This window comes from Laccaria bicolor, genomic scaffold (genome assembly GCF_000143565.1).
Source record: "Laccaria bicolor S238N-H82 LACBIscaffold_70 genomic scaffold, whole genome shotgun sequence".
Lineage (NCBI taxonomy): Eukaryota > Fungi > Basidiomycota > Agaricomycetes > Agaricales > Hydnangiaceae > Laccaria > Laccaria bicolor.
The window spans coordinates 196,405-220,994 of record NW_001889941.1 but is presented as its reverse complement, the minus strand read 5'-3'; the positions used below and the strand labels follow the sequence as shown (position 1 = coordinate 220,994).

Sequence of the window (24,590 nt, the reverse complement as noted above, 5' to 3'; positions counted from 1 at the left end):
GTGTAGCTCACCTGCCATGTTTCAGGTTAAATTGTAGCCTGATGTTGCTATAATCAGGGTTATCCAAACAAAGGATCCGTACGCAATTCTTTGGAAAATGGATGCGCCCATTGGTAATTATAATAAGATGTAAGTTTTATTTTCTGGAGGCACAGATTGAACTCTCAAAACCTCTTCTAGTGGTTGCGTTGCTTTATCGCCTTCGAGGTCCGAAATCGCTGTGACAAACCTGGTCAGCGGAATAGATTTTTATTCCCTTAAAGAACGGAAACATATGGGAACCACGTATTATGACTTTTTGGGAAAATCAAAATCCAATCGTATAGCCAACATTGCGTACATGCGAGAAGACTTTGTGGTCGCGGGGTGTGTTGACGGCAAAGTGATATTCGTAGAGAATCGCCCTTCCGCTGGCCAACCTGCGGGCGGGTGGGAGGCTAGATCTGCGCACAATTATAGGTTGCTGAGAACGGACAAAGTTAAGATCCGCTGTGAGTCTTCATTCTGACTCACTGCGATAAAGACTTACTGACCTCTGTCCAGCATCATTACGACTCGTGAGTCTTATCTTGTGCCATAAACAACCTAGCTTACCAGGCTGTTAGGCATTTGGTGTTGTCAGAAGCGAGCCAATTATTTTCTACGCAGACGGAGAAGGGGAGAACCTTTACTATGTCGTTCTTTCTGTCCACTTTAAACGTCACCTTACCAACAAAGATGATGTCAAGGAGGCCGAGACGAGGGTACGTTCTTCCTCATATGATGATATCATTTAATCAGCTTCCAATAGCACGGGGATGTGCCAACCACGCCACCACAAGCGATGGTTAACAAAGATCCATCTCGGATCGTTCACAACCAACAGTCGAAGCTCTCTCACGCCTTGCCCAATGATCAGTCTGCCCAGATCCCTACGTCTGCTGTCCAACAGGTGCCTCCTATGGCGTCCAACCAGGCAGTTCCCATGATGGTGCCCGATGAAGTACCTCCCATCATGGCGCTTAACCAGATGCCTTCCATTGCGTCTAGTCAAGTCCTTCCCACTGAAGTGCCCCTCACGACATCCAATCAGGAGCCTCTCGTGGTACCCAATCAGGTCGACGATAGGTCGCTCATGGCGCCCACGGAGGTCTCCACTTCGTCGTCAGGCCACGTCAACGCCGCATCCGCACCCAATCAGGAACCTATCACTTTGTCCAACCACTCCTTTGGTGCCTCCACCCATGCCTCTGCCAACTCTTCGGACCAGGTTCGTTTCAATGTGTCCGACGTCTCTCTCAACGTCTCCGACCAAGTCCTTCGCAACGCCTCCGACCAAGTCCTTCGCAACGCATCCGTCCCTCCAATTGCAAATGCGTCCATCCCTCCCAATGCGTTCATCCCTCCCAATGCGTCCGTCACTCCTAATGTGTCCGTCATTCCTAATGCGTCCGCCTCTGCCACTACAACTCTCCCCCCCACAACCGCATCAACCAACATGTCTGACTTGAAAGTTACCCAGGCTCCTTCCGTCACTTCCAATCAAGTATCTTCAAGTACTAGTACCACCGACAAGGAGGACTCCTCTCCAACAGCGCGTAGTGGCCAACTCAATTCGGAGAATGACTTGCTATCATCGGAGAATGATTCGCACCATGGCCAACACTTTTCCACGGCTCGGAGGGTATCGAGAGCCTTAAAAGCTATTCTTTCAGCGGCCCTGGTCGCCTGGATTATTGCAGCCGGTTACCCATACATCTCTTCGAAATCTCTATCAAATTTGAAGCAAGCTCTTGACCCTTTCCTCCCACTGCTAAGTCAACCCACTGCGGTTGCGTATGATTCCGAGACTGCCCAATTTCTAAAGCCGAAAGTCGCGCTAGCAACTCAACCTACAGTGATTGCGCATGATCATGATCCTGAGAAAGTCGGATTGCTCGAGCCAACCACCAGGTTGACACCCGAGAGATACATGGAAGAATTTCAGCTCAGGGCAGCAGGCATCACTCAGGCTACGGCATGTACGCATGTCCCGTCGCCAACAGAATCTCCCGCCGTTAGTATCGTGGTCTGCACTGTCACGGAAACCGTCACAGTTACAGCCATACAATCGGTTACCATTACAACAGACCTAAATAGGCCCACAGTTCTTCCTGGCCCTGCCCCCCCTCCGAAGCTGACCAGTCCAGAGACGGCGAACTCAGGCTCAAGCACGAATTACATGTTTTATTGCTCTATTCTGCTCTGCCTTTTCTCGCTTCGCTTGCAAATTTTGCGCTTTCTTCCCCATATCAACAAGTTCTATCACCTTCTCCGCTACGCCTATCGCCTTCTCCACTACGTGTTTTGCCTGTTCGCCGAACTCACGCGCCCCGCTGAATACAACGAGACAAGCCCGGAAAAGGCCCTGAAGTCCGACGTAATGATCGTGGAGCCTGAGGGAGACTTGGAGCTTGAGGGAGACTTGGAGCAGAAGGCGGACGAGGAATTGGACTTGGTCAATATCAAATCTGAGGATGTGGATTCGAAATATTGAAGAATGACCCTCATGCCACCTCATTAACAGTCTATTGATCATGACTCGTATAGTTTCATTCTCTCATGTTCACCTTCGAATTCGTAGGCCTAGGCCTTAAATTTCATTTCATATTGATTCCGGAGTACGTACTAAGTATATATAGCTAGTATTTTACGTAGGAGTACTAGTCCTATGTTTTCACGATCTTGATAGCACTGATCATGATATCAGTGATGCCAAGTGCCAGTCACGATCTGATCTCGCCCTGCATGCCGTTGATCAAATTTAAAAGGGGGCGCTTTGTGGCCATATATATAGATAGATCTAGAACCAACATGTACAGAGCGTTTTCTTTCAGTTACGAGCACTAGCTATAGCTACGGCAGCGCAATGCGTCTCAGTACTATTAACGACCCCGATTTTCCCTCTACCAATTCATTCAGTGGCCCGGAAGTCCCCAATGTCATCCTCGACATCGTTTCTTTGCCAGGAAAGGACCGTCCAGCGAGGTTCCCGCCATTCCCTTCTGGCCGGATCGGTGACCCAGACGTAAGTAAGCTACGCTGGTACGGACAATAGACTATTTCATGCGTTTTATGATTAGACATTCACCATGGATTTTGGACACCTCTCTTTAATGGACTCAAATGCTCATGAAAGAGTTTCAAGCACAGAAGCCGTCAATCACCTTCCCCACAGTGCCATCACGCCGTCAATGCAACATGAGACACCTGTGGAAGCATCGATATCGCAGGTCATGAACAAGGAGTAAGTAACGTTTCCAACGCCAGCATGCAAACCGCAACGCTGGACCGTGAATGTACGCTGACTTGTTGATTTATTAGGCCTCGAAATGTTGAGCTTCGCATGGAAGAGAGCCTCCACACAGATCTAGAAGACGAGATAATTCAAATTCTGACAACAACTTGCACCGCTGATGCGACTGATATTGCTACATCAGCGTCGCTGATGGTTACACTGTCTGAAGAGAGTTCGAGCAAATCATTAGAAAAGATGGTCGAGAGTCTCAAGCCACATTCGAAGTTTCCCATAAGCGCGATAGCTGATAAGATCAGCGCAATTAGGGCTCCTGTTGCAGGAAGGCCCATTTCGGGGAGCGCTTCATCCAAGTAACTGCCTTAAAGTCACTATATCTGCTATATGTTCTGAACTTTTTTAGGACAGAGGAAGCACCACTCTCGTCATCAAGGCAATCACCCCAACCTATGGATGTGGACGATGACTCGCCAAATATGACAAAGGAACCGAGGTATGGTATCCTAGGGTTGATCCGTCATAATTCACTTTGATACCTGCTTATAGTCTTGCCATCGTCTTTGATCCTCCAAGCGGTGTCCACACAAAGGAGTTGTCGATGAAAATCAAACCCAAGCTAACCTTCAAATATGCGTTGACATATTCTCAAACCGAACTTTCAAAGCCCAACAAGGCTGCCGTAGCTGCGCTGCAAAGAAGTACAGGAAAGAAAGTAGAAGGCTTTCCGAATGTCGGAGACGTTTGGATCCACACCAACAGAAAGGCGGATAAATACTGGGTCTGGCAGTACATTACGGGAAGCAACAATAAGGACGGCTGGAGTGATTGTACGGCCTCATACGAACGGGATACAGGGACCATCATCCATCCGAAACACGCCAGCTACACGCTTTCGCGGAATGCTGATGCATCTCATGATGATCCAGCATATCTCACCACATCGTGGGTAGTCAGGCGACGACGGGACAACGAAATAAAGCGCCAAATGGAAGAGCAAGCTGCAGAAGCGGCGCGTAAAGTTGCTCAAGAACAAGCTGCAGAATTAGCACGTCTCGCAGACGAAGCCCGTAAATCTGCCAACTCTCAGCAATCCGCCAGCGCTCGCGTACCGTGGCGTGCACCCTCTGGTGCTAGCCAACCTTCGAGTTCTAGATCTCGTCGACGCCGTGTAACGATGGAAGAGATAACCGACGATGAAAACTAGGGCAGAGAAGGTGGTACCAACATGGTTGTCAGGTAGACGCACATTGTTGATCTGCTCAATTTGCTGCTCACTTTTATTGCACAGGTTCTGAGCTCATATATACTGAAAGTCGTCAATATATACAATGTACAATGTATACATGGTTGAATTGTTTTTGTCTCTTGCATGCCTTGAAACTGGGCAGAAAGCCGCTACGACACAAGCAGAGGCAGTGTGATGGATACGTCGTCATTCCCATCATACGTGAGTAAGAATTGGAGGGCGGTGTCTACCTAGGGAGGGACCGGGTGGATGAGGTTGATAGGTCCAGGCTTGGTAACTTTACTTTGCTGATGGTTGTGAGAAGCCCAGTAGCGATACCGCGCGTATGGTCTCTGCGTTGGGGTTGTGAGCATGTATACTTCGTTACGGGGCTACGAGATGACAATGCGTACTGGATGGGTAATATTGCGTAACGAATGTAGAAAGCCGGTAGGACGTCACGTTCGAGGATAATAACGGCAAGTGGGACTACTGCCTCACGTCAGTCGTCAAAAATAGACGTAAGATCTAGAAGAGGAGGACGTACGTGGAATGAGCTCTTGCATCGTCAAAGTAACAGTCAACGCCGCAGGATCAAGCATAGTCCCAAGAACAAAGGCCATAGTAAACCTTCGCACGAGGTACCCGTCGAACTTTGAGTGAGTATGGGAGGCTAAGCTCAGAAGGAGCCAAACGTGGTAAAAACAGGGCAGACCTTCCTCTAGAAAGCGCGCAGCAGCACCGAATCGGCCCATGCATTCACGCTCGCATTTCGTCTGTTGCGCTTGTCAACATGAGGGCAGCTGGTGACGGTGGTGAGCCAGTCGAATCTTACGAGAGCTCTTACTGTCTGGAAGACAACGTCTGTACCAGACAAATGTAAGAATGCAGGCGACGTCTGATATGAGAGGTGCCTCACCAAATGAAAAGTGATTATAAGGAGTTTAAGGTAAAGGCCTCGGGTACCGGTGGGGATCACTTGTTCATTTGAATGAGCATGCGGTGCATGAAGAACGGTGCGCTTACCTGGTCTGGGATGAGTGTGGTCTGGAGGAGAAAGGTGAAACGACGCCGAAAACTTCTCCTGACTTAGCGACTGGTAGAGGTGAGCGGAGCTCGAAGGCGAGGCCGAGGTTTTGAGTTGGTGTATCGTTATGAACATACACATCACGGGATAGCCTCCTTAATTCAATACAACCAAATAGAAAAATCCATACCTCAGCTTTTTTGACTGGTACCGTTTACCGGTGAGCTCCGAAATCTACAAGGACAAACCCTATAACTCGTCAGACACCTCTTGATCTAGATCTCTCCGGATCCTTGGTTCTTAATTCTAGAATCCTCTCAAATGTAAGCCTACTTTTTATTTCTTCGGTGACGGTTAAACCAACGTAGATTTACAGACTAAATATACTATATGCCTCCGATAGTCCTCTGGCAAACCAATCACCATGATGGCGATCATAGCGCCACGCTTCCACCAGAAGCGTTGGGGCTTATCTTTGAGAATTTGCGCGACATCTTGATGTCAACTGTCTATGATCTCGAGTTCCCCCAGGCCCACATGGAAGATATTCCCAGTGATCGTGGGATCAACCGGTGGATCGACGTTACCTTGGTCTGCCGTCGTTGGCACTGTGTTGCCCTCCTTTGCCCATCGCTATGGGCATACATATATGTCCCGGATTGTTCTTCTAATACCGCTCCACGCATGATGAGCATCTTTCTCAAACGATCACGTGCAACTCCATTACATGTCCATCTAAACCTTTCTGACGAGAGCTCTCAGGGCAACCCCCTCTTCCAGGAGCTGTCCGAGCACCTAGCGCGTGTTAAATCTTTGCGCCTCTACGGCGTCCCCATGCAAATGGATCATACATCTGAAGATTTCCTTTTCCTCGCCCATCCTGCGCCAATCCTCACGAACTTGCACATTTCTGGGGAAGGGGAAGGCATCATTCCTGATTCCACATTTCAAGGCCGCTGCCTGCCTGAATTGAAGAGGCTCTCCTTCTCTGGAGTTCATGCCTGGCCTCTTGCTTGCTTTACTCAACTCACACATCTATCGTTGGCTGATCAGCGATATATGGAACTGCGGTGGACAATGGGTGAATTTATCGAAGCCCTAAACGGTTGTCCGGGCCTCGTTGAGCTCCATCTCTTGATGGCGGGACCGTTGTCGTCAACTGATAAAGCCGGCACCCGCTCCCAGGGAGTTTTGTTGAACCACCTGAGCCAGATCAATTTCAGAGAGATTACCTGTGCAGACAATCCAGGAGATTTGCTATTCCACCTCAAATATCCCAGCTCCACTTTGGTTATACTTCAGCCCGAAGAGCCCTTCACCACTCCACTTTTCAAGTCAATGTTTACACCTCCTCTTCTTCCTCCCTTCCTTTCACATGCTCAATCTATGGAGATTATGCATGGAGAGATGGAAGCGCTCATGGTATGCGAAGACACGGTTTGTCTCCTGGTTTCCGACGCTGAAGATGGTTTATTTCCATTCTCTGATCTCCTTCACTTGTTCCTCAACGTGGTTATGCTAACCCTCCACTTCCCCGTTGTTATCGAGGAACCCTCTTGGTTGGAGGTACTGGAAACCGTACCAGCTCTCAACTTGCTCAGAATGGAGGGCCCTGGAAAAGAAACCATTCTTTGTTTGATGGATGTGCTCAGCTTGGAGGGTGGCCGTGGTCCTCTGTGCAATTCGCTGGAAGCGGTTTTAGTCTATTCACCGCAGGCAACAAACCTTGAAGGAGTGGCTAGCCGAGTCATCGTTCACGAGCGGCCGATGCCCTGCGTTCCGTGCCAATTCATTTTCCACCAGCAGGTCATGCCTGTCAGAGCCCCCAACCAAATGACCTCCCTACTTTGAGTAGCTAGCAGCATATATACACGTTTCATTCTAGCATCGAATCAAAGTCACAATAGTACTTGACTCTGCTGAGTCTGCTCATGAGTCATGTGGACGATCATGCAGTGTCACGTGAGAACTGTGACCGTCACCCTACAGAAGCGCGTCAAAATTTTTGCAAAATTTCAACAGCCATTGCCTCACCATATTCCCCGAAGACATGGTCCATTAAGCCCACCCTTTCGAATTTGCGCGACCGGTTATGCGGAATGGACGCGCCTGAAAACCTCCAAAAGTACGTAATTTCCCCCCCATTCCTCAATTCATGCCCACGTACGGCGAGTTCGAATCCGCTTTTGTATCCTGCAAGGTTTTGCCTTCAGCGCGAATACTCGAGCCCGGGAATACGTGTTTGAAGTCCAACCTTGTGAGAGTCACATCTGCAGGATTGATTATTTCGGGGCATCATTCAATGCCAATAGATGGTGCCCGGCGCGAAGCCCCTTGAGCGGCGGCAGCTATAAATATGAGGCTAACATACTCCCATTCCCATATAGAAACACGCTTTACATTCTACCAGGGAATCGTGATCTCGACTTCGATAGCCTTGTCTTACAAACCTTTCAAGACGTGTGCAATGGGGGCGACCCATTTGGCTCAAGCTCACCTCTCACAAGCCCGGAAGCATCGGCGCCGCCTTCTCCTACTCTCCTCGCACAGGAAGTGACTCCCACAGACTTCATCTCCTCAATGGACCAGCCAGGCTCAGGCCCCGTCCGTCCGACCAAGTCAAACCACGCCAAGCGTCAGAGCCATGGCAACCGGCGGAAGAGGCGCAAGGAGGAGAAAGACCACCAGAATTTAAATAATGAGGTCACCATATACGAGCCACGGGCATCCACCCGCCGCAAACACGTTCAACCATCTTCTGCCCTTCCCTTAGGTGTGGACAGCGAAAACCGACTCCTCGCTGCATCCACGGGCTATGTAGGCTCCAGGGGGTCTGGGAGGGGTGGCCGAAGGATACTCCCACTCCAGATCCTCATTGAGCCAAAGTCTTCCTTTGGGCTCGAGCTCAAGCAATGGGACGGAAGGTATGGCCCGATGCGCTCCTCCGTCAGCCCCTGACTTTCGTGTTAGGACCACTTTCCCAATCATCGATCGGAAGCGTCGCGTGATTGCTGTTCTGGTTGGTCGCCCCGACAATGACGTTGGTTGCTCGGGGGTTTCTCAGGAGTGGCAGCGACTAAATGACTTAGCCTGCCAAGCCCTGGAAGATGCTAGATCAAGACTCACCTTTGGCTCCAAAGAGAAGGTACACCGCCGTGGTCGATTTCCTGCTCTCGGTGTCGGTATATCTCACGGCGGCGGGCAAACTCGGCCTGGGAACCTCTGCCACTCTTTGCATAACACGCTAATTCTCCAGCAACTGCTTGCCAATGAGGCGTTCGTTCGATTTTCTGGGTTTGTGACCGGTAAGTTGCACCCTTCGGCGTTCAAACCGATCTGAGCTTCATTGGCCTCACTAGGAGCCTTCGGGACGTGGGCCCCAAAACTTCATGCCTATTACGTGGAAGCCCTCAACAAGTTACTCAAGCATGACCCGAAACTGTTCCTCAATTTTGTTAACGGCGTATGGGCTGCAGCCACCTTCAACTTCGGCCCAAAAACCGTCTGCTTCAAGCACAAAGACTTTGCAAACCTTTGGCATGGTTGGTGCGGCATAACGGCGCTTGGGAACTACAACCCACAGCTCAGGGGCCACATTATCTTCTGGCAGCTCGGCCTCATCATTCAGTTTCCACCAGCATCAAGCATTTTGATTCCTTCGGCATCCGTGGATCACCAAAATGTGCCCATTGGGCCAGACGAGCGCAGGTATTCCTTTACGCAGTACACTGCTGGTTCACTATTTAGATGGGTTGAACATGGCTTCCAAAAAGAAGACGAGTATCTTGAGTCATTGACGACGAAGGGCCGGGAGCAGGAGTTGAAGAGAAAGTCGGAATTGACGAAGAAGGGTTTAGACATGTTTTCTACAATTGACGAACTAGCTCATGTCCAGTAGTTTAGTTTCGAACAATGTCCACGCGTCCTCAACTGAAGCGACCGTAGAGATGTGGCGAAATTTTGAACAGAAGACTGGCCATGGTACCGGTCATCATCAAAAGCTGAGGTATGGATTTTTCTATTTGGACGTATTGAATTAAGAAGGCCGTTACGTGAGGTGCTTGATCATGATACATCATCACCGGCCCGTGTTTACAGCCTCTAGATCTCAGCACAACCTAGCCCACTCTGAAAACCTCCAATGCAGCACAGTGCTGGATCATCCAAACGTTCCAAAGTCGTCATATGCAGGTGTAAGTCGCACTGTACGGTTTACAATACGTCCACCGGTCTCTATGAAGGAGTGGGGCATCGTGTCTCTCGTCAAACGCGGGACAACCACAAAGAGGATGACAATCGCCTCCTATGGACGCGCAACGGTCGTCGACGCTCCCACATCTCTGTAACTAGCTCCTCGGTGTCCGGCTTGCCGCCGACGCAAAACCAAGTCGTGGCCGATCTTAGCTTGTCGGAGTGGATAAAGATTGTCAAGGAAGAAGTCATTTGGAGATCTGAGCTCCCCGTTTCAAATCCTGACACACCTCTCAAGTTCGTCAATGATCCCATGCAACACGGGGAATATGTACCGCCAACAGAGGCCCAGCTCTCGAGGCCAAACTGGGGCACGCATGCCCTCCTTAACCTGCCAGTCAATTCCCCTTATCTCGACAATGAGAATCGGCTCTGTGAGCTTCTCACTGTGCTAGCTCGTATGGAGCTCAGATCTGATGGTCGTGCTCTCATGGACCATATCCGCGAGGAGCTGCAACAGATGGATCGACAAAAAGAGCTACAGTGGGCGCAACAAAGGCATACCCATTCCCTCGACGCAGTCCTTGTGAATACTGGTATATTCCAGTACATTTACATCACTAGCTCGGACTGATGTGTCCCATATTTTCTCCAGAAATCCATTTCCATAAACGCGGCCCTCAGAATCCCATCGTAAAAGCGGTATCGCTCGTCTCCCTTGTCATGCAGTACATCTACCGTACTCCTCGCAGAGCGCTTCGCCCACTACTTGCCGGCATTCAAGATACACTCAAATTGGCTGGAACCTCGCCAGATATAGTGAAGCAGATTCCTAAGGATCCCCGCTCAGCTTCATCCGAGTTTCGGCTAGACAGCGTTACCCGCTCCTTCCTCTCTTGTCCCTCGTGTCATTCTCTTTATCCCTATAACCCTGGGGATAATCCCTCAGACCCCGCCCATCCCTCCGTCTCTCATTGCACATTCACGAAAACTCCATCGAGCTCTGCATGTGGAGCAGCCCTCTGGATGAGTCATCGTTTGGGGCCGGAGTTGACAATTCTCAAGCCCTGTAGGCGTTATCTTCACCAAGATTTGAAATCTTGGGTGGGCCGTCTCCTATCTCGCAAGGGAATTGAAGATACTTTTGAAAGTGCACCTCGGGGGCCCATCACGGATCCCGATGCTCCCATCGATGATATCTGGCTTTCCCGGGTCTTTCAAAACTTGAAAGATTCAACTGGTCAACCGTTTTTGCCCGGTGCACCTGGAGAAGGGCGTTTAGTCTTCAGCTTTGCGACCGATGCCTTCCATCCATTAGGGAGCAAGACGGCCAAACAAACTATCTCTTCTACTGGAATTTGGCTCGTCTGTCTCAATTTTCCCGAACACCTGCGGTACCTTCAGGAAAACATTTTTTTTGCAGGGGTGATAGAGGGTCCTGAAAAACCATCGAATGAGAAAATCAACCCATATATCCAGTTGGTTGTGAACGACATGCTTGAATTTTGGGATCCAGGCGTTTTTTTCTCTCGAACCTTCAAGTATAAATTTGGCAGATTATATAAGGCTATGCTCGTGCCTGTCATCGCAGATATGCTGGCTCTTCGTCAGGTCATGGGTCTTCCTGGCTCAACGACGGCTCATTACTTCTGCACCTTTTGTGACCTTGACTTTGACGACATCGAGGTCTTTGATCGGGCCGAGTGGCCGAAAAAAAACTCGGACCATATTCGATTTTTTGCAAAGCTATGGAAAAAAGCCTCGTGCGAAAAGCACCAGCAGGCCATATTCGAGGCCACAGGCTTGCGTTGGTCCGCTCTCTTTGATCTCCCGTATTGGGATCCGACGCTGTATGCAATAATTGACTCTATGCATGCTCTTGATCTCAACCTTATTCAAAATCACCTCCGGCTCAACTTTCAGATTGACCCAGATACAAAAGGGGGGGACGGAACGGTATCAGGACCCTGGGTTTCGAAAGATCCGTTGGTATCTTCGAAAAACGACATCAAGGCTCTGGACAAGTGCCAAAAGCTAGTGCAAGAAAACCATCCGAAACTTCTCTACAAGCTCCTGGATTTCAATCGCAAAGTTCTTTACACATTTTGCGTGGAGCACGACGTCAAGGGCCCTGGTCATACAAAGGTAGTTGGAACGAGATGGGTGCTTGCCAGGAACATACATCATTGGGTATGTCTTTTGGAAATTGAGGTCGATAGCAATATTAATGTTCAATTCAGCGACAGGGATCAAATCCTGAATTACTTGCATTTCTATCCTCGGCACTGACTATGGATGGGAGCACGACGGAAGCTAACGATGAGGGAGTAACAGCAGCGAACGGCCCGAGGAGTTCAACGGAAGCAGAGAACATCGAACAAACTGGTGAAAGTGATCAGGAATCCGCTGGCCCCCACTCTCCCCGCGGCGAAGAAAATTTTCTCGATGAGGAGCCAGAGACCGTTGATACTGGAGTCGCTGCAGATGATGTCGACCCGAAGCGTGTCGCACGAGTAATTCGTCATCTCATCGATAAGGATGATCTCGAAGGATCAAGGAAAAAAGCGTACACCTATGCGAATAATCCTGTTTTGATTTACTTATGCGAGCTTTTGGGAATTGATCACGGCCACGTCAATCTAAAGAAAAGAAACACAGCTAAATCTCAGTTGTTCCAGGCCGTCATATCCGCCGTAAGCTATACTTCTATCTCATTGACGAAGCCCACTCTTTAACTTATTTCCAGATAGATAATAACCCGGAAAATACCGCCAAACTTTCGTCCACCCAACCTGAAGTTGGTTCTCGAGCTGTCTTGGGTAGCGATGTCATGGAGGCCGTCTGGGAAGATATGGCGTTCACACAGCTTCCGTCATGGGTCGGTTTGGTGCCTCGCAACTGGGGCACTGCCAAACGGGGGAAGCTTACCGCAGACAACTGGCGGGTGATTTGCACGGTTCATTTACCCATCACCTTAATCCGACTGTGGAAGGACGAAACTGGCCGCAAAGCAGAACTCCTGCAAAATTTCATGGACCTGGCTACTGCGGTACGCATTGCCAACATGCGTGTTTCTTCCAAAAATCAAGTTCGGGCCTATAATTTTCATATTTCTCGCTATGCAAGCGCACTCCCGACCCTTTTCCCAGATGTCTCAATCAAGCCTACTGTTCACGCGGCGCTTCACCTTGGCGACATTATGGACCTGTTTGGACCTGTCCATTCACACAGCGCGCCCTTCTATGAACGATATATCTATTTTTTGCAGCAACTGAACACTAATAAAAAATTGGGTGCATATTCACTCCATATTGATCAGTACCTGTCGCTGATCATGACCCCCCCCCCCTCTCTCTCTACAGGCGATCTGGAAACAACATTCATGAAGGTATCATCCCGAACAGCTAATCTTCGTGCGATTCTTGCCGATGACGAAGCGGTACGCCAAAATGTCATGGAGCTGGTAAAAAGCATAAAGGCAATTGAGCAGGAAGACATCCGTGGCTTCCGCCTTGCAAGCATGCTGGATCCTACGCTACCTGATTACGCAGACTCAAGTCTAGCGCCTTTCACGCTCAGTGGGGAACCATACCAGCTTCTATGTGGCATCTTAGGAAGTAATCCGTTGAACGGCAATGCAGTCCGTCCCCATGCTGAGGCTTTCTCTTTAAATCGCATTGCAAGACGCGGCGTGTCATATGGAACATGCGCATCTCCATCATTCCGTGATAGTGCAATCATTTTTAGGGGGAGTAGCAGTGTCTCACCGCACGCTCATGACCTCCACAAGACGGGAAGGATCGAGAAAATCTTCCAGCATGTCTATCAAGGAATCAAAACATTCTACTTGGTTGTTCGAGAGCACCAGAGGATCGATCCTAGCATCGACCCGTATGTCAGGTTCGGTTTCGCGGGGGGGTATCTATGTGAGAAGGTGCCAAGACTACTCCACCTTATCATGCTCGAACAGGTTGTATCACACTTTGCCATGACAAATCTGCGCAGCGATGGGCAGAAATACCTTATCCATGCCCTACCAATCGATCGGGTACGTCCGATACCGCACCTGGTATCTGCATTACTGACTGTACGCAGCTCATGTTGTCCTTCAAACTATCTGAAGATATTCATGCCGGGGGAACGAATTTCAGCAATGATGAACAGACTAGTACTGCTCCCGTGGATCAGCCCTAGTTTCACTTTCGAGTCCGTATACTTACTTTCCTTCACTGGGTCACAAATTTAAATAGCAGTATTTATTGGAACAGTAGTATGCGAATGTGCCACTGCCTGTACCTGCTGGCCGTGGGCGCATACACTACATAAATCTCAGAAGCGTAGAAAAAAACATGACATTATATATCCAATGGGTGCGTAAGGCTGCGTAAGGAAAGAGCAAAACTAAAGGGGCTTTGTTTTTAACGCGCCAATGTCCCCGAGTCACTGCCGTGGCTCAAGCCCACTTAAGTGCTTGAAACTCGCCTGGTTTCGACGCTGAGGCTTCAGCACCGCGAGATAGGCAGTCTGGTATTTTGCTGGTATTGCTGGATCCCTTCGTGGGTGTTTGCTTTGGGTTTGGCGACAGTATGATGAGGTTGCGTCCACAGCGCTAGCAGGCCAACAGGGACCAACATGTACATGCCGTACGCGTGGGACCTTTGCTTGTTCCATGCGGATCCCCATATATTTACGGACCCACAAGATCTAGATCGGCGCCGGCTCATACCATTACCAAAATGACATAAGTATCCTAGAATTTCGAACCCACTAACATGGCACTGAATTTCGCATATTCGCTTGCCACCAGTCCATCCAGGCTAGATCAAGTGTTCGTGAAGCCACCCAGAATGTCAGGTACTGAGCCCTTCAGAAGAAATTCAGCAATCATATCCACGTGTCCTTGGCAAGTAGACGACATCGTCCTTTCCTCAGATTTGCGGTCGTCGTTGTCTGCAGACCATCCAAATAGGGTATCTCACCATCATCACTCGTTCTCGGACATGCACTGCTGACTTGGAAATAACTTATCACCTAGGAGTTTCTCTCAGTTTTGGCCAGAATTGAACGAGATATATCGACCAGGCAAAACGCGGATAATATCCATTCATTCCGAAAGACTATAAGACTCAATGAGGATCAAGTACCCTGTCGAAAGGTTACGACAACTCCGATTCTACAACCATTTTATCCACCTTTCAAGTTCTATTTCATTCGAACCATTTTGATTTATCGATTGTTTGAAGTCATGATTATCCTTGAAGATGACCCACGAATCCGTTTTGTTCCCAAATACAACAGGCGCAAGGTCCTAGGGTGCGGGCCAAGTTTGGTTGGTCGTTCATTGTATGCAACGAGTTCGAAACGGCGTATGCTTACAGCCTTTTAGGGCTGGGGAAAAATGACAGATTGGACTGAAGCATTGAAGAGTTTTCGAGAGGAAATGTTAACCCTAGGTGGAGAAGGCAACCCTGGTCATTCGGCGGCGAACGTTGACCTCAGCTTGCTGCAATCGATCTCTTCTAAATTGAAACACGGAAAAGCACTGATCTCGATCACAAACATCGAGGCAGCTGGGTTATTGTTGAGGGCCATTTGGAAGGTAGGCGCAATGTATATGGTTGAAATCAATGCCAACTAATTGCCGGCGTTTAGGGATATTGGTCGGATGCCGGTAATAAGGAAAATGTAATTGACTTCCTGACAAAGGCAGAGTATGTTTACTCTCACACTGCGTGGATCCTTCAAAGTTGCTAATGGATGCATCTCTCAGTCACAAACCGTTAGAGAGTTTGGGGGCTCTGGACATTGACGTAATTCGGCAACCTATCAAGGATTTCCATCGTTTAAATCTACCAATTCACGTGGCTGGTTTCCTGTCCCCCTTGGGACTTATCACTGGAGTGCCGTTGTGCAGTCGCGACTACGACCGATACTCAATCTTCTTAGTAAGTCTTTTCGTAAGGCCGTTGTCATTAGCTGGGCTAACGCAACCTCTAACCTCAGATGTGGAGAGCCTTAGGAAATATGCAACCAGATCTCTTACGTTGCATCGAAAAACATCTTTGGCGTGCTATTTTCTTGGTAGCGCAGGGAAAAGAAACAGGACATTCCGCTATGGTAACCTTTCTTGCGCAGGTTCCATGGGAGAAGCTGGGCGGTGTTACAAAAAGTGAACGTCAATGGTTCCACGCGGGTATGTGTCAAAAGTCCCCTCCTACTACTTTGTAATGACGCCCTGTTAGCGGAGAGAAAGGAAATGAGATACCTAGAGGCATTGGACGATATCGATATCCAAGAGCTTCCTCCATCTTGGCCACTGAGGATAACGGAGGATGGCCGTCCCAATAGCGATCAGCATCACAGTCCCGAACCAGAATGTTGTGGCGCTGGTGATCGGATGGTTGAAGATGGTGAGGTGGACGACAGCCGCGGCGACCAAGCACCAGAAGGCCGCCCCAATAGTGATCAGCATCACAACCCCGAACCAGAATGTTGTGGCGCTGGTGATCGGATGGTTGAAGATGGAGCGGTGGACGACAGCCGTGGCGATCAAGCACCCGAAGGCTGCCACCATAGTGATCACAATGCGCAACCAGGATGTTGTGGCGCTGGTTATCGGATGGTTGAAGATGGTGCGGTGGACGACAGCCGTCACGGTGGCGATCAAGCACCCGAAGCCCCCCCCGATCATTATCAGCATCACAATCCCGGAGCAGAATGTTGTGGCACTGGCGGTGAGATGGTTGGAAATGGTGCTTTGGACGACGGCCCTGGCGGCGGCCGCTCCAATGGTGATCAGCATGAACCAGAACGTTGTGGCACTGGCGTTCAGATGGCCGGAAATGGCGCTTTGGGCTGCAGCGCTGACGACCGCAGCGAGGGCACATCTGGAGATCTAAGTGATCTATCTGACCTATCTTCCGACGAAGATGTCCTCCCCCAAGTTGCAGACAAGTCAAAGAACAACGAAGGCAAGAGCTTGGGCCGCAAAACTCCCACAAAAAGCGAAAGGAAAACTACTGCCATAACGGGGATCGGGTCAGTCTCTGAATCAGACAAGGGAAAGAAAAATGCTGGCAAGAGCTTGGGCCGCCCTGGCCGCAAAACTCGCACAAAAAGCGAAAGGAAAATTACTACCATAACGGGGATCGGGTCAGTCTCTGAATGGCCTATCGATGAAGCTGAAATGGAGCGCCTAGCGGTGAGCTAACTGGTTGATTTACTTCGAAGCTTTATAAACCATCGCTAGGCGCCTCGACCCCCGCTAACCCTGGAATTTGACAAGATCACCCGGGTACTTAGCTCTTTAATTTTGGACGCTCATGGCTTGGGGCTAACTCTCCGTATCAGAAATACAAAAGCCCCAAGCAGTACTTGCTTTACGGTCCACATGAAGACAGATCGACCAGTTACATACCATCCTTTCATGTCAGCATCTCACTTTCATACATGTCTCATGGATTTTACCTGACAATTTGAGTAGGCAAAATCAGACCTGGGTCACTTTGACGCAGTGTGGAATTCTGTTTTGCAGCAGTATACCTGTGTGTCTCCTGAAGGACCGCGCCTGCCCCTTCACATAGCAAAACCGGACGATTCAATCTTTTGGATATCGACACATGACGACTTCAAAAAAATGAGTCATAGTCAAAAACAGGACTTAATGCGCAGAAAAAAGGTTCTCGTCATTACTGGTCTGCCAACGGATGGTCTTGCTTTTGATGAAGACGGCATGAGTGAAATTGGTGGGATTGATGTGCCCGTTGACGTGCAGGGTGCGGCCACTTGTTATTATTCAAATTCCCCGCACCGACTATAACGATATTTCTTTCAGATCAATCGATCCCAGCCAAGAACGGCGATTATAACGTCAGATTAAAATTTGGAACTCTCAGGCATCTGTTAGCAAGCGCAAGTTCGCGCGACGGTCGCACTTTGAATGCCCTCAATTTTCCCCTCGCCGTTGCTGATGCGAAACCTGATGGCATTGCCAGTGACCTCGCAGCCTGGATCGCAACTGAAAACACTGCTTGGTGCAACGCTTCCTCCTCCCATTTCCCCAGTCGCGACGTCCGCTGGGGATTGGCCGGCAACACAAATGCTATCCACTATTGGCATATAGATTCAGATGGCTTTGGTACCTTTGTCGAACCTTTGGTTGGGGAGAAGTTGTGGCTGGTGGCACGCCCTTTGGGTGATCCAGATGCCTTTTCCAGAACGGATATCTTTTCAGTCGAACACTATAATATGGAGGGCCCGAACGCCCATATATTTGCTGTGGAAGCCATGCTCCTGGTTCCTGGTACGCGGCTGTGAGTTATATCTTTTGCGACAAGAGGAGAACAGCACAAAAATGACTTTCCACAGGTATATGCCACCTAATACTCCTCATTGGGTTCTGACAGTGTCCCATGCGATCTGCCACGGGGGACACTTCTATTCTAGCGGTTCCATCAGGGAAACGGCTGTCGCACTATATCGTGCATTTACTTCGGGGGGGCATCTGACAAATACTACTCACGCTGCTTCACGCGTTCTTCTCCGACGGCTGGGGTTCTTTTGGCACTCAAATATTGTTCTTGGCGAAAATAGAGGCTCGGGTATGTTCTCTCTTAAACGCGATCTGACTCTCTTACAGTCCTTTTTTTGTAGCCCGTTTTGCTGCCCATGTTCCGGATGTTACGATGTGGGAAGGTGTTTTGGATCTCTTGTCGTTTTGCGCTCTCATGGAGTTGCTTAATGTTGTCGATCAATCGACCTATGAGGTTGCGTCGTCCACAGGCAATTCCGACTCTTCCCGCCCAGCTGATCCAGGAATGTCGCCCCTCCACCGTTTGGAGTGCATTGCTGCACGGAAGATCAGCCGAGAAATGTTGCTACATGTCTTTACCAAATATGAACTTCTGGATTCCAGCGGTAGATCAATCGACAGTGTGCGCGATCTCTGGTGGAAGTATCTGGGTCGGCAACTGAGGTGTCTGGTGGATCTCAAGCTCATGTCTCTGAGGGAAAGTATTGGTGGAGCAAAGGATTGTACGAAGGAAAAGTTTGAGAGGGAAATCGCCCTTTTCTACAAGGGGTTTCCCCGAGAATTCCGCGAGCAGATGGCCATGGCCAACGAGGCGGACAGTTTTTCATGGCCAAAAACAATCAGCTATCAAGTCAGGGCTCTCAGCCATCCGAAGACTGATGTACGCTGTCTATGTGAGGATGCTCCTTACGCTGCCACCAACGTCTGGCTGACAGTGACATGGCAGTCGATCTTTCGGGGTTGACTGGCCAAGACAGATTGTATTTTCAGGCTGTGAAGAATTCACCGTTCAAGCTCGAACCGGGTGATTGGCAATCAGAGGCAGATGGAATGGAAGTCACTGGTGACATGGACGAAGACTTTGAGCCAGCTAGTGATGACCTACTTCCCGTGAAAAGATCAGGTAAGTCAGTCGCGTTGTTAGGTAAATTTATTGACATATGGTTGGATGTCAGCTACACGCGAAGCTTCCGCACCTCCGGGGAAAAGGCGCAGAAATTAAACACCCAATCAATTGCGATTTTCTTTGGTGGCTTTCACATGTCCTTATATAAGTATATACTTAAAATTTTTGTACATAAACGTAATAGGTTTTGAAGAGTTTCCCACGGTGCACATCAACCGTCCTCATTATAATGGTGAATGAACCCCGGCTAGCGCTGTAGCTGCGCGCGAACATTTTCTGCTTACTGCAGCGCCCCATACAGACCTTGGAGCCAGCATGCATCGACTAAAGACGCTCAGAAAAAGCTGGCTAGATCAAATTGTCAACCTTCAAAAAGTTTGTGTCGACTTTCTCAAATCTGGCCTGGTGTCATAAATTACGGCGAAAGCCAAGCCATCGTAATAGTCGGCGAGACAGGATCGGGGAAGACGACACCTAGTGCGCATAATGAATCCCGTCATGCTAAAGCCCTCGTCTGACCACAACTCTATTAGAATCCCGCAATTCGTTGCCTATCCAGACTTACATATCACATATTTTCATGGGTCTGTTGAAAGGTGTTGCCAAGAGGCGGTCTGACCTCAAAATCATTCTCATGCCAGCCCCCCTCGATGCCGTCAGATTCCAGAATTACTTCAGCCTATACGCTCCAACGGCTCAGCCCCACTTGCCAAAGTCCCAGGTCGGTTACATCTAATGGAGGTCTTCTACACGCAAGAGCTAGAACCCTACGACGTGGAGGCCAGTACCCATGATTCATCGCGTTGAAGATGAAGGCGATGTTTTGTTGTTCTTGACCGAAGAGGTGGAAATCGAGGACGCGTGACGCAAGATCTATGCATGGCCGCGAACGGGCTGATCTTGTCCTTGGACAGCTCCAGAAATTCCACAAATCTTGTCTGGCAGAAAAGAGATGTTGAGAAAAGAGATGTTGCTTTGCAAACGCCTTCAAGAGGGCACGGTTCCAAAGGTCTGAAAGAACTTTCTCCGAAGGTGGAAGAAGGGAGGTGCTGATGGAAGGCACAGATTGGGGTCGGCAGGGGGAGCTCGGGTTGTTGAGGGATGAGATCCGCGCTGTTGCTGATCAATATAGGAAGGATAAAATGACGAGGGGGGTTTGTTTTTGTCTTGATGGATAGATCTCCAGTCACTCCAAGTGAATGGCCAGGCCATCGAGATCACAACATCCGAAGGCACAGATGTAGAGCTCGCCTTTGTTTGAACACTGGTTTTCATACCTGCAAACTCTTTCCCAAGGACGAAAATGCTGCACGGTGTCCCAGCGTATCGTGTCCGAGTCCTCACATTGGCGATGAAGTTAATGAAAACGTCAGATGAATTTACATTATTTCCTAATCAAAATGAGCGGTCGCTGACGGCTATTCATGCAGCTGGCTCTATTTAATTCCCAATATGATCTCACGCGCACACATCTTCTCTCTAAACTGGCCGTTTGTGAAAAACCAACCCTACGGGGGTGGAAGCTATTGAGCTGCAAAGGCCGGGCGCTGGACGCTCACGGTACCCCAACCACTCACCCGATATTTCTTCAATGTTGTCTTTTCCAAACACAGGATCATGGTAAACTTGCTTCACCTGCTGCTCAAGATGTGACACTTCAGCTTGCATCAAGGAGCTCTGAGTGAGGAGGAAGGAGAAAAAGAATGTACCCAGATCCATCTGGTACAGAAAACATATTTTCGGGAAGGCCTCAACACACCCTTCCGGCAATCGCTTTCCCGCAAGAAAACAAGCACGGGATCTCCCATCCGTTGTCGATTCTCGCTGGATTTAGACGATTGTTGTTCACAGCAAAATTGATATGCATTTGTTTGTCCAACTCTAGATCTCTCCCACTCCCATCATTTGCACGCCTCTCTCGCACCACCCTATCAACCTCTGTCATTCACAACAACGCCTCAGAAACAATGAAAACCAACCTCTTTCTCAAGGGCGACGTCCTTACCAACTCGCCCCGGCGCAGCGAAGAAATTCAGCGCGTTCTGTGCAACGTTGGGAAAATCAAGAACAACGTAGAGACTTCTTTCGGCGAGCATCAGTGGGCGGTCGTCATATTGTGAGTTCTTACCCTTGATCCCATACTGCATACTAATCATCCTTCAGCAACGGCCTCCATACTTCGAGGACTCGTCAACGTCACTCGACAGTTTTTGGGTTCGTCCAGGGCGGCAAACGCTATTTTTTTCAATGTTGGACAGCCCACATTTTTGAAGATGGACGTACGGAGATGTTCTCCGATTACGACCGCGAGCTCGATCTTCAAGACTTGACGCCTATCAACTGTAAGGCCTCATTTATCTCCCTTACAATTATAACTAAAACTTCTATAGTCGTCGCCCCCAACGGTTCCGTCAAGCACACTGTAATCTACGAAACGGATGGCCGTTATACGATGGAGTAGAGGAATGCGGTCATTCAGTTCGAGCTTTCTTCCGTAGATGTAGCGACGCCGTTTTGTTATCGCGTTAACTTGATTCCTGTATTAATCATGATCATGACATTTGGTGCACGGTAATTATAGGCTGAGAGCGAGTTCAATTCTGACGTGCAGCTTTTATTCATTTTCGACTTCGTTGCAATTGAGAGGAAGCGAGAGGCGGAATTATAGACAACTGGCGAATTTGATATATTGTACTTCCATTCCGTTGACTACGAGATACGTCTTCTAATCAGCCACTCCACCCTGACCCACTCCCCAACTTCCACGCCAAAGAACAACCCGACTTGACAGCCCATCTCAAACGACCTTCAACGTTCCAACGTCCTCTTATCCGACGTAACTGCGCGCCACGTCATCTCAACGCGCGAGCCCCATGCCGATAATGGATCTGAGAGGGAGAATGGGGAGTGGAGGTCGTGGGCGAGATGTAATGGTTGCAATTGCGGTTGAGGACTTACGGGTAAGAGTCTTGAGGACGTAACCTCTAACTTTGTTTTGTCATCAACCTCTCCAAACACCCAACAGCCCTCATTCCCTCCAAGCTCGACAACCTCGGAATAACAGGAAGCACAAGTGGCAAGTATGCATCTATGTACCACACATCAAGACTCCTGAACCCAATCAAGGAGCGGAAAAGAAACATACGTGAAGTTTTATCATCCAACAACCTCAAAAGACAACGACATATCGTCGTCCGCCACTCGCTTCCCAACGCACCATCCAGCTTTTTCAAATCGACAAAAACGAGGACGCCTTTGAAGATCTTGCACCACCCCACGCGATCCTTCGTCCCTGAAAGCAACTGCATCTCAATCCACGAAAGCAGCGCAGATGTCAAGATCAGCGACATGACCGCTTGCAGATTACACATCAGATTCGCCAGAACCTTACGCCAAACGCACATCAGCAACGCATCCTTATGCAACCTCCCCCCATTGAATCACTCACCTAAAGTATCCCCAACCTCGTCCCGGCATCGTCCTCACGCTGCCACAATCTAGCAAGCAAATCCCACCCATGCCTTCTCCTCAACACCCTCCAATAACCCGTCCCAACCATTCTATCAGCAAGCATCCTTACGATCCACGCTCGCTCCTTCTTCCATCCCTCGCTGTCGCTGCTATACAACATCCCATAAAGCAGCGGTACGTCCCCCGTATCCAAATCCGGGCGTTATAAAAGGAATCGCGCGATGAGAGGGTAAGTGAAGTGAGAAGGGTGGAAAAGCACACGAAGGGCGTGCACGAGGAGGAGGGCGGTGTATGTTGGTAGACGGGATATGGTTCGTACAAAGAGGGTGAGAGTGTGTTCTTGAGAGGCGTACTTGTAAATCCGCCGTAGCCATATGTTTGTACAACGCAACGGAGGGGCACTACCTCCCTCATACCCGCATCTTTACTCACCAACATCCTCAAGACGAGTGGAAGATGTTGGTGCGGAACATCTCTAACCACGATATCGCCGACGTGGGCGGGGATTCTGCGAGCCTGTGTCCAAAAAGGAGGATGAGTAAGATGGGGTCACACAGCAGCCCCTCTTCGCCACTTGCCCAACCAAGCAAAGGTCGGGAGTCTATCCATATTCTAGCTCTTCGAAACGACGATGAAGTTGTGAGTTTCTAAATTGTTTGGGCGGTGGGTAGCGGGGAGGAGTCTGGCAAGGCGCTTGATGCGGTTCAAGCCTTGATGCAGAGGTGATGGGTGATGTTGAGGAAGTGCTTGATTTTTCCCAGATGGCGTCGTTTGGTGTTTCAATGAACATTATACCTCGATTCACACGGACGAGAGGCTCGATATGTGTAACTTGACATGTGTTTGTGGGATGGAGGTGGACGAGGGTGTGTAGCGGGGAGATGATCCGTCTCGAGTGGACGATGGAGAGGAGGAGAGTTTGGAGAAATGCGGGTGCTGAATTGTGCTTTGTGGAAGACGGTTTATGATTAATGGCTACAGAAGAATGAGGATGAGAGGGATTAATGATGGGAAAGAGGAAAGTGCACCTTTGATGATGCCGTCGGGAGAGCACCCTCAGCAAGCTTGAGTGCAGAGGGGCTTGATAGGCGACTTTTTGATGACAACTCTAAAAAGAGTCTCTACAGTGTTCGGCTTGGATGCAGACATCAATTAGACCAATTGTACTAACTCGACCGTTAGAAAGGAGTGTCGGAAAGTTCGAACAAAACACGTACTCAGTTCCTCATGATCAACGACCCTCGCAGAACCCTCATCCTCTTCTTTTTCCGAGAACTGCCGCATTGCCTATTGCATCCCCCGATTTGATACGATGGCCTTCGCGTCTTGAACCGCGATTTTGTGGATTACAGCTACCAGGCTGAGTAACTTGGGCGTTCCAGCCGTCGAAGCCGACTTCGCCTCCAGTGTTGCTGTTGCTTGCCTTAACAAAGCTTCGGAATGTCCAGACAGTGTCAATGAGATCAGTTGACAGGCGGCGACTTCGGCTTGAGCTCGTATTGATGACGAAGCCTCTCCATCGAATAGAACGCCCACCAGCCGTGCAAAAACCCACTTCGAAACCTCCCCATCAAGCCCAGAAACATCACCGTCTCTCAACCTCGTAGTATTCCACCAAGCATGCACAGCAGGAACAAGCTGCTCATTTGAACGCCTCAGAGCCTAGTTTGACTATTTCCAGACCTGAGGGGGAGGCCATGCCATCGGTGAAGGATAGGAATGTGTCGAGTAAGGTGAATAGTTCTTCTGGGTTAATTAATGTGTTGAACCACCTAGTAGTACTAGTGCGAATCGGACCTTATTATAAATTGGGTGTCGGAAATGTGAAAAGGAGGTTACAAGAGGACTTACGGAGAGTGATGAATCACTGTCAAGAAGAACGAGTTAGAGCTAAGCGCTAAGCACCGATGTCTGTGAGGGCCTGAGATACGTGGTCAAATGGCTTCAAGACGCTGTTGAGACGCT

At 49.3% G+C, this 24,590-nt stretch overlaps 8 protein-coding genes across 8 annotated transcripts in view; 5 read left to right on the top strand and 3 right to left on the bottom strand.

Annotated features, from left to right (window-relative positions):
- The window catches only part of LACBIDRAFT_334835 (uncharacterized protein), a gene marked incomplete at both ends in the record, with an annotated part of 2,815 nt that extends 300 nt beyond the window's left edge, over positions 1–2,515 (top strand). Inside the window, 6 exons of the mRNA XM_001889662.1 lie at positions 58–129; positions 181–366; positions 460–491; positions 544–557; positions 606–743; positions 791–2,515. Coding sequence (XP_001889697.1) covers positions 58–129; positions 181–366; positions 460–491; positions 544–557; positions 606–743; positions 791–2,515 — 2,167 coding nt within the window. The remainder of the gene's footprint in view (positions 1–57; positions 130–180; positions 367–459; positions 492–543; positions 558–605; positions 744–790) is intronic.
- A 372-nt stretch (positions 2,516–2,887) lies between these two features.
- On the top strand, positions 2,888–4,478 carry LACBIDRAFT_334834 (uncharacterized protein; the record flags this gene model as incomplete). The annotated part of the gene is made up of 5 exons (XM_001889661.1): positions 2,888–3,046; positions 3,102–3,265; positions 3,343–3,627; positions 3,678–3,767; positions 3,821–4,478. The coding sequence occupies 5 exons, from the start codon at positions 2,888–2,890 to the stop codon at positions 4,476–4,478; spliced, it is 1,356 nt and encodes a 451-aa protein (XP_001889696.1).
- Positions 4,479–4,746: 268 nt separating this feature from the next.
- Positions 4,747–5,122, bottom strand: LACBIDRAFT_316231 (uncharacterized protein; the record flags this gene model as incomplete). The annotated part of the gene is made up of 2 exons (XM_001889631.1): positions 4,747–4,988; positions 5,047–5,122. 2 exons carry the CDS (start codon positions 5,120–5,122, stop codon positions 4,747–4,749), a joined length of 318 nt encoding a protein of 105 aa, XP_001889666.1.
- Positions 5,123–5,292: 170 nt separating this feature from the next.
- On the top strand, positions 5,293–13,911 carry LACBIDRAFT_334833 (uncharacterized protein; the record flags this gene model as incomplete). The annotated part of the gene is made up of 16 exons (XM_001889660.1): positions 5,293–5,378; positions 5,722–5,746; positions 5,837–5,849; positions 5,930–7,341; positions 7,483–7,651; positions 7,727–7,783; positions 7,937–8,450; positions 8,497–8,831; positions 8,886–9,420; positions 9,674–9,719; positions 9,815–10,151; positions 10,173–10,313; positions 10,373–11,907; positions 11,958–12,410; positions 12,464–13,765; positions 13,813–13,911. 16 exons carry the CDS (start codon positions 5,293–5,295, stop codon positions 13,909–13,911), a joined length of 7,059 nt encoding a protein of 2,352 aa, XP_001889695.1.
- A 1,051-nt stretch (positions 13,912–14,962) lies between these two features.
- On the top strand, positions 14,963–19,394 carry LACBIDRAFT_334832 (uncharacterized protein; the record flags this gene model as incomplete). Its single annotated transcript, XM_001889659.1, has 13 exons — positions 14,963–15,046; positions 15,104–15,316; positions 15,370–15,428; positions 15,488–15,662; positions 15,721–15,910; positions 15,960–16,918; positions 17,201–17,261; positions 17,301–17,492; positions 17,552–18,029; positions 18,085–18,317; positions 18,370–18,908; positions 19,019–19,151; positions 19,339–19,394. 13 exons carry the CDS (start codon positions 14,963–14,965, stop codon positions 19,392–19,394), a joined length of 3,372 nt encoding a protein of 1,123 aa, XP_001889694.1.
- A 1,463-nt stretch (positions 19,395–20,857) lies between these two features.
- On the top strand, positions 20,858–21,615 carry LACBIDRAFT_334831 (uncharacterized protein; the record flags this gene model as incomplete). The annotated part of the gene is made up of 3 exons (XM_001889658.1): positions 20,858–21,270; positions 21,318–21,496; positions 21,545–21,615. The coding sequence occupies 3 exons, from the start codon at positions 20,858–20,860 to the stop codon at positions 21,613–21,615; spliced, it is 663 nt and encodes a 220-aa protein (XP_001889693.1).
- Positions 21,616–22,602: 987 nt separating this feature from the next.
- Positions 22,603–22,785, bottom strand: LACBIDRAFT_316225 (uncharacterized protein; the record flags this gene model as incomplete). Its single annotated transcript, XM_001889630.1, has 1 exon — positions 22,603–22,785. The coding sequence occupies one exon, from the start codon at positions 22,783–22,785 to the stop codon at positions 22,603–22,605; it is 183 nt and encodes a 60-aa protein (XP_001889665.1).
- Positions 22,786–23,426: 641 nt separating this feature from the next.
- On the bottom strand, positions 23,427–23,909 carry LACBIDRAFT_316224 (uncharacterized protein; the record flags this gene model as incomplete). Its single annotated transcript, XM_001889629.1, has 3 exons — positions 23,427–23,600; positions 23,654–23,733; positions 23,843–23,909. 3 exons carry the CDS (start codon positions 23,907–23,909, stop codon positions 23,427–23,429), a joined length of 321 nt encoding a protein of 106 aa, XP_001889664.1.
- Positions 23,910–24,590: the final 681 nt, after the last annotated feature.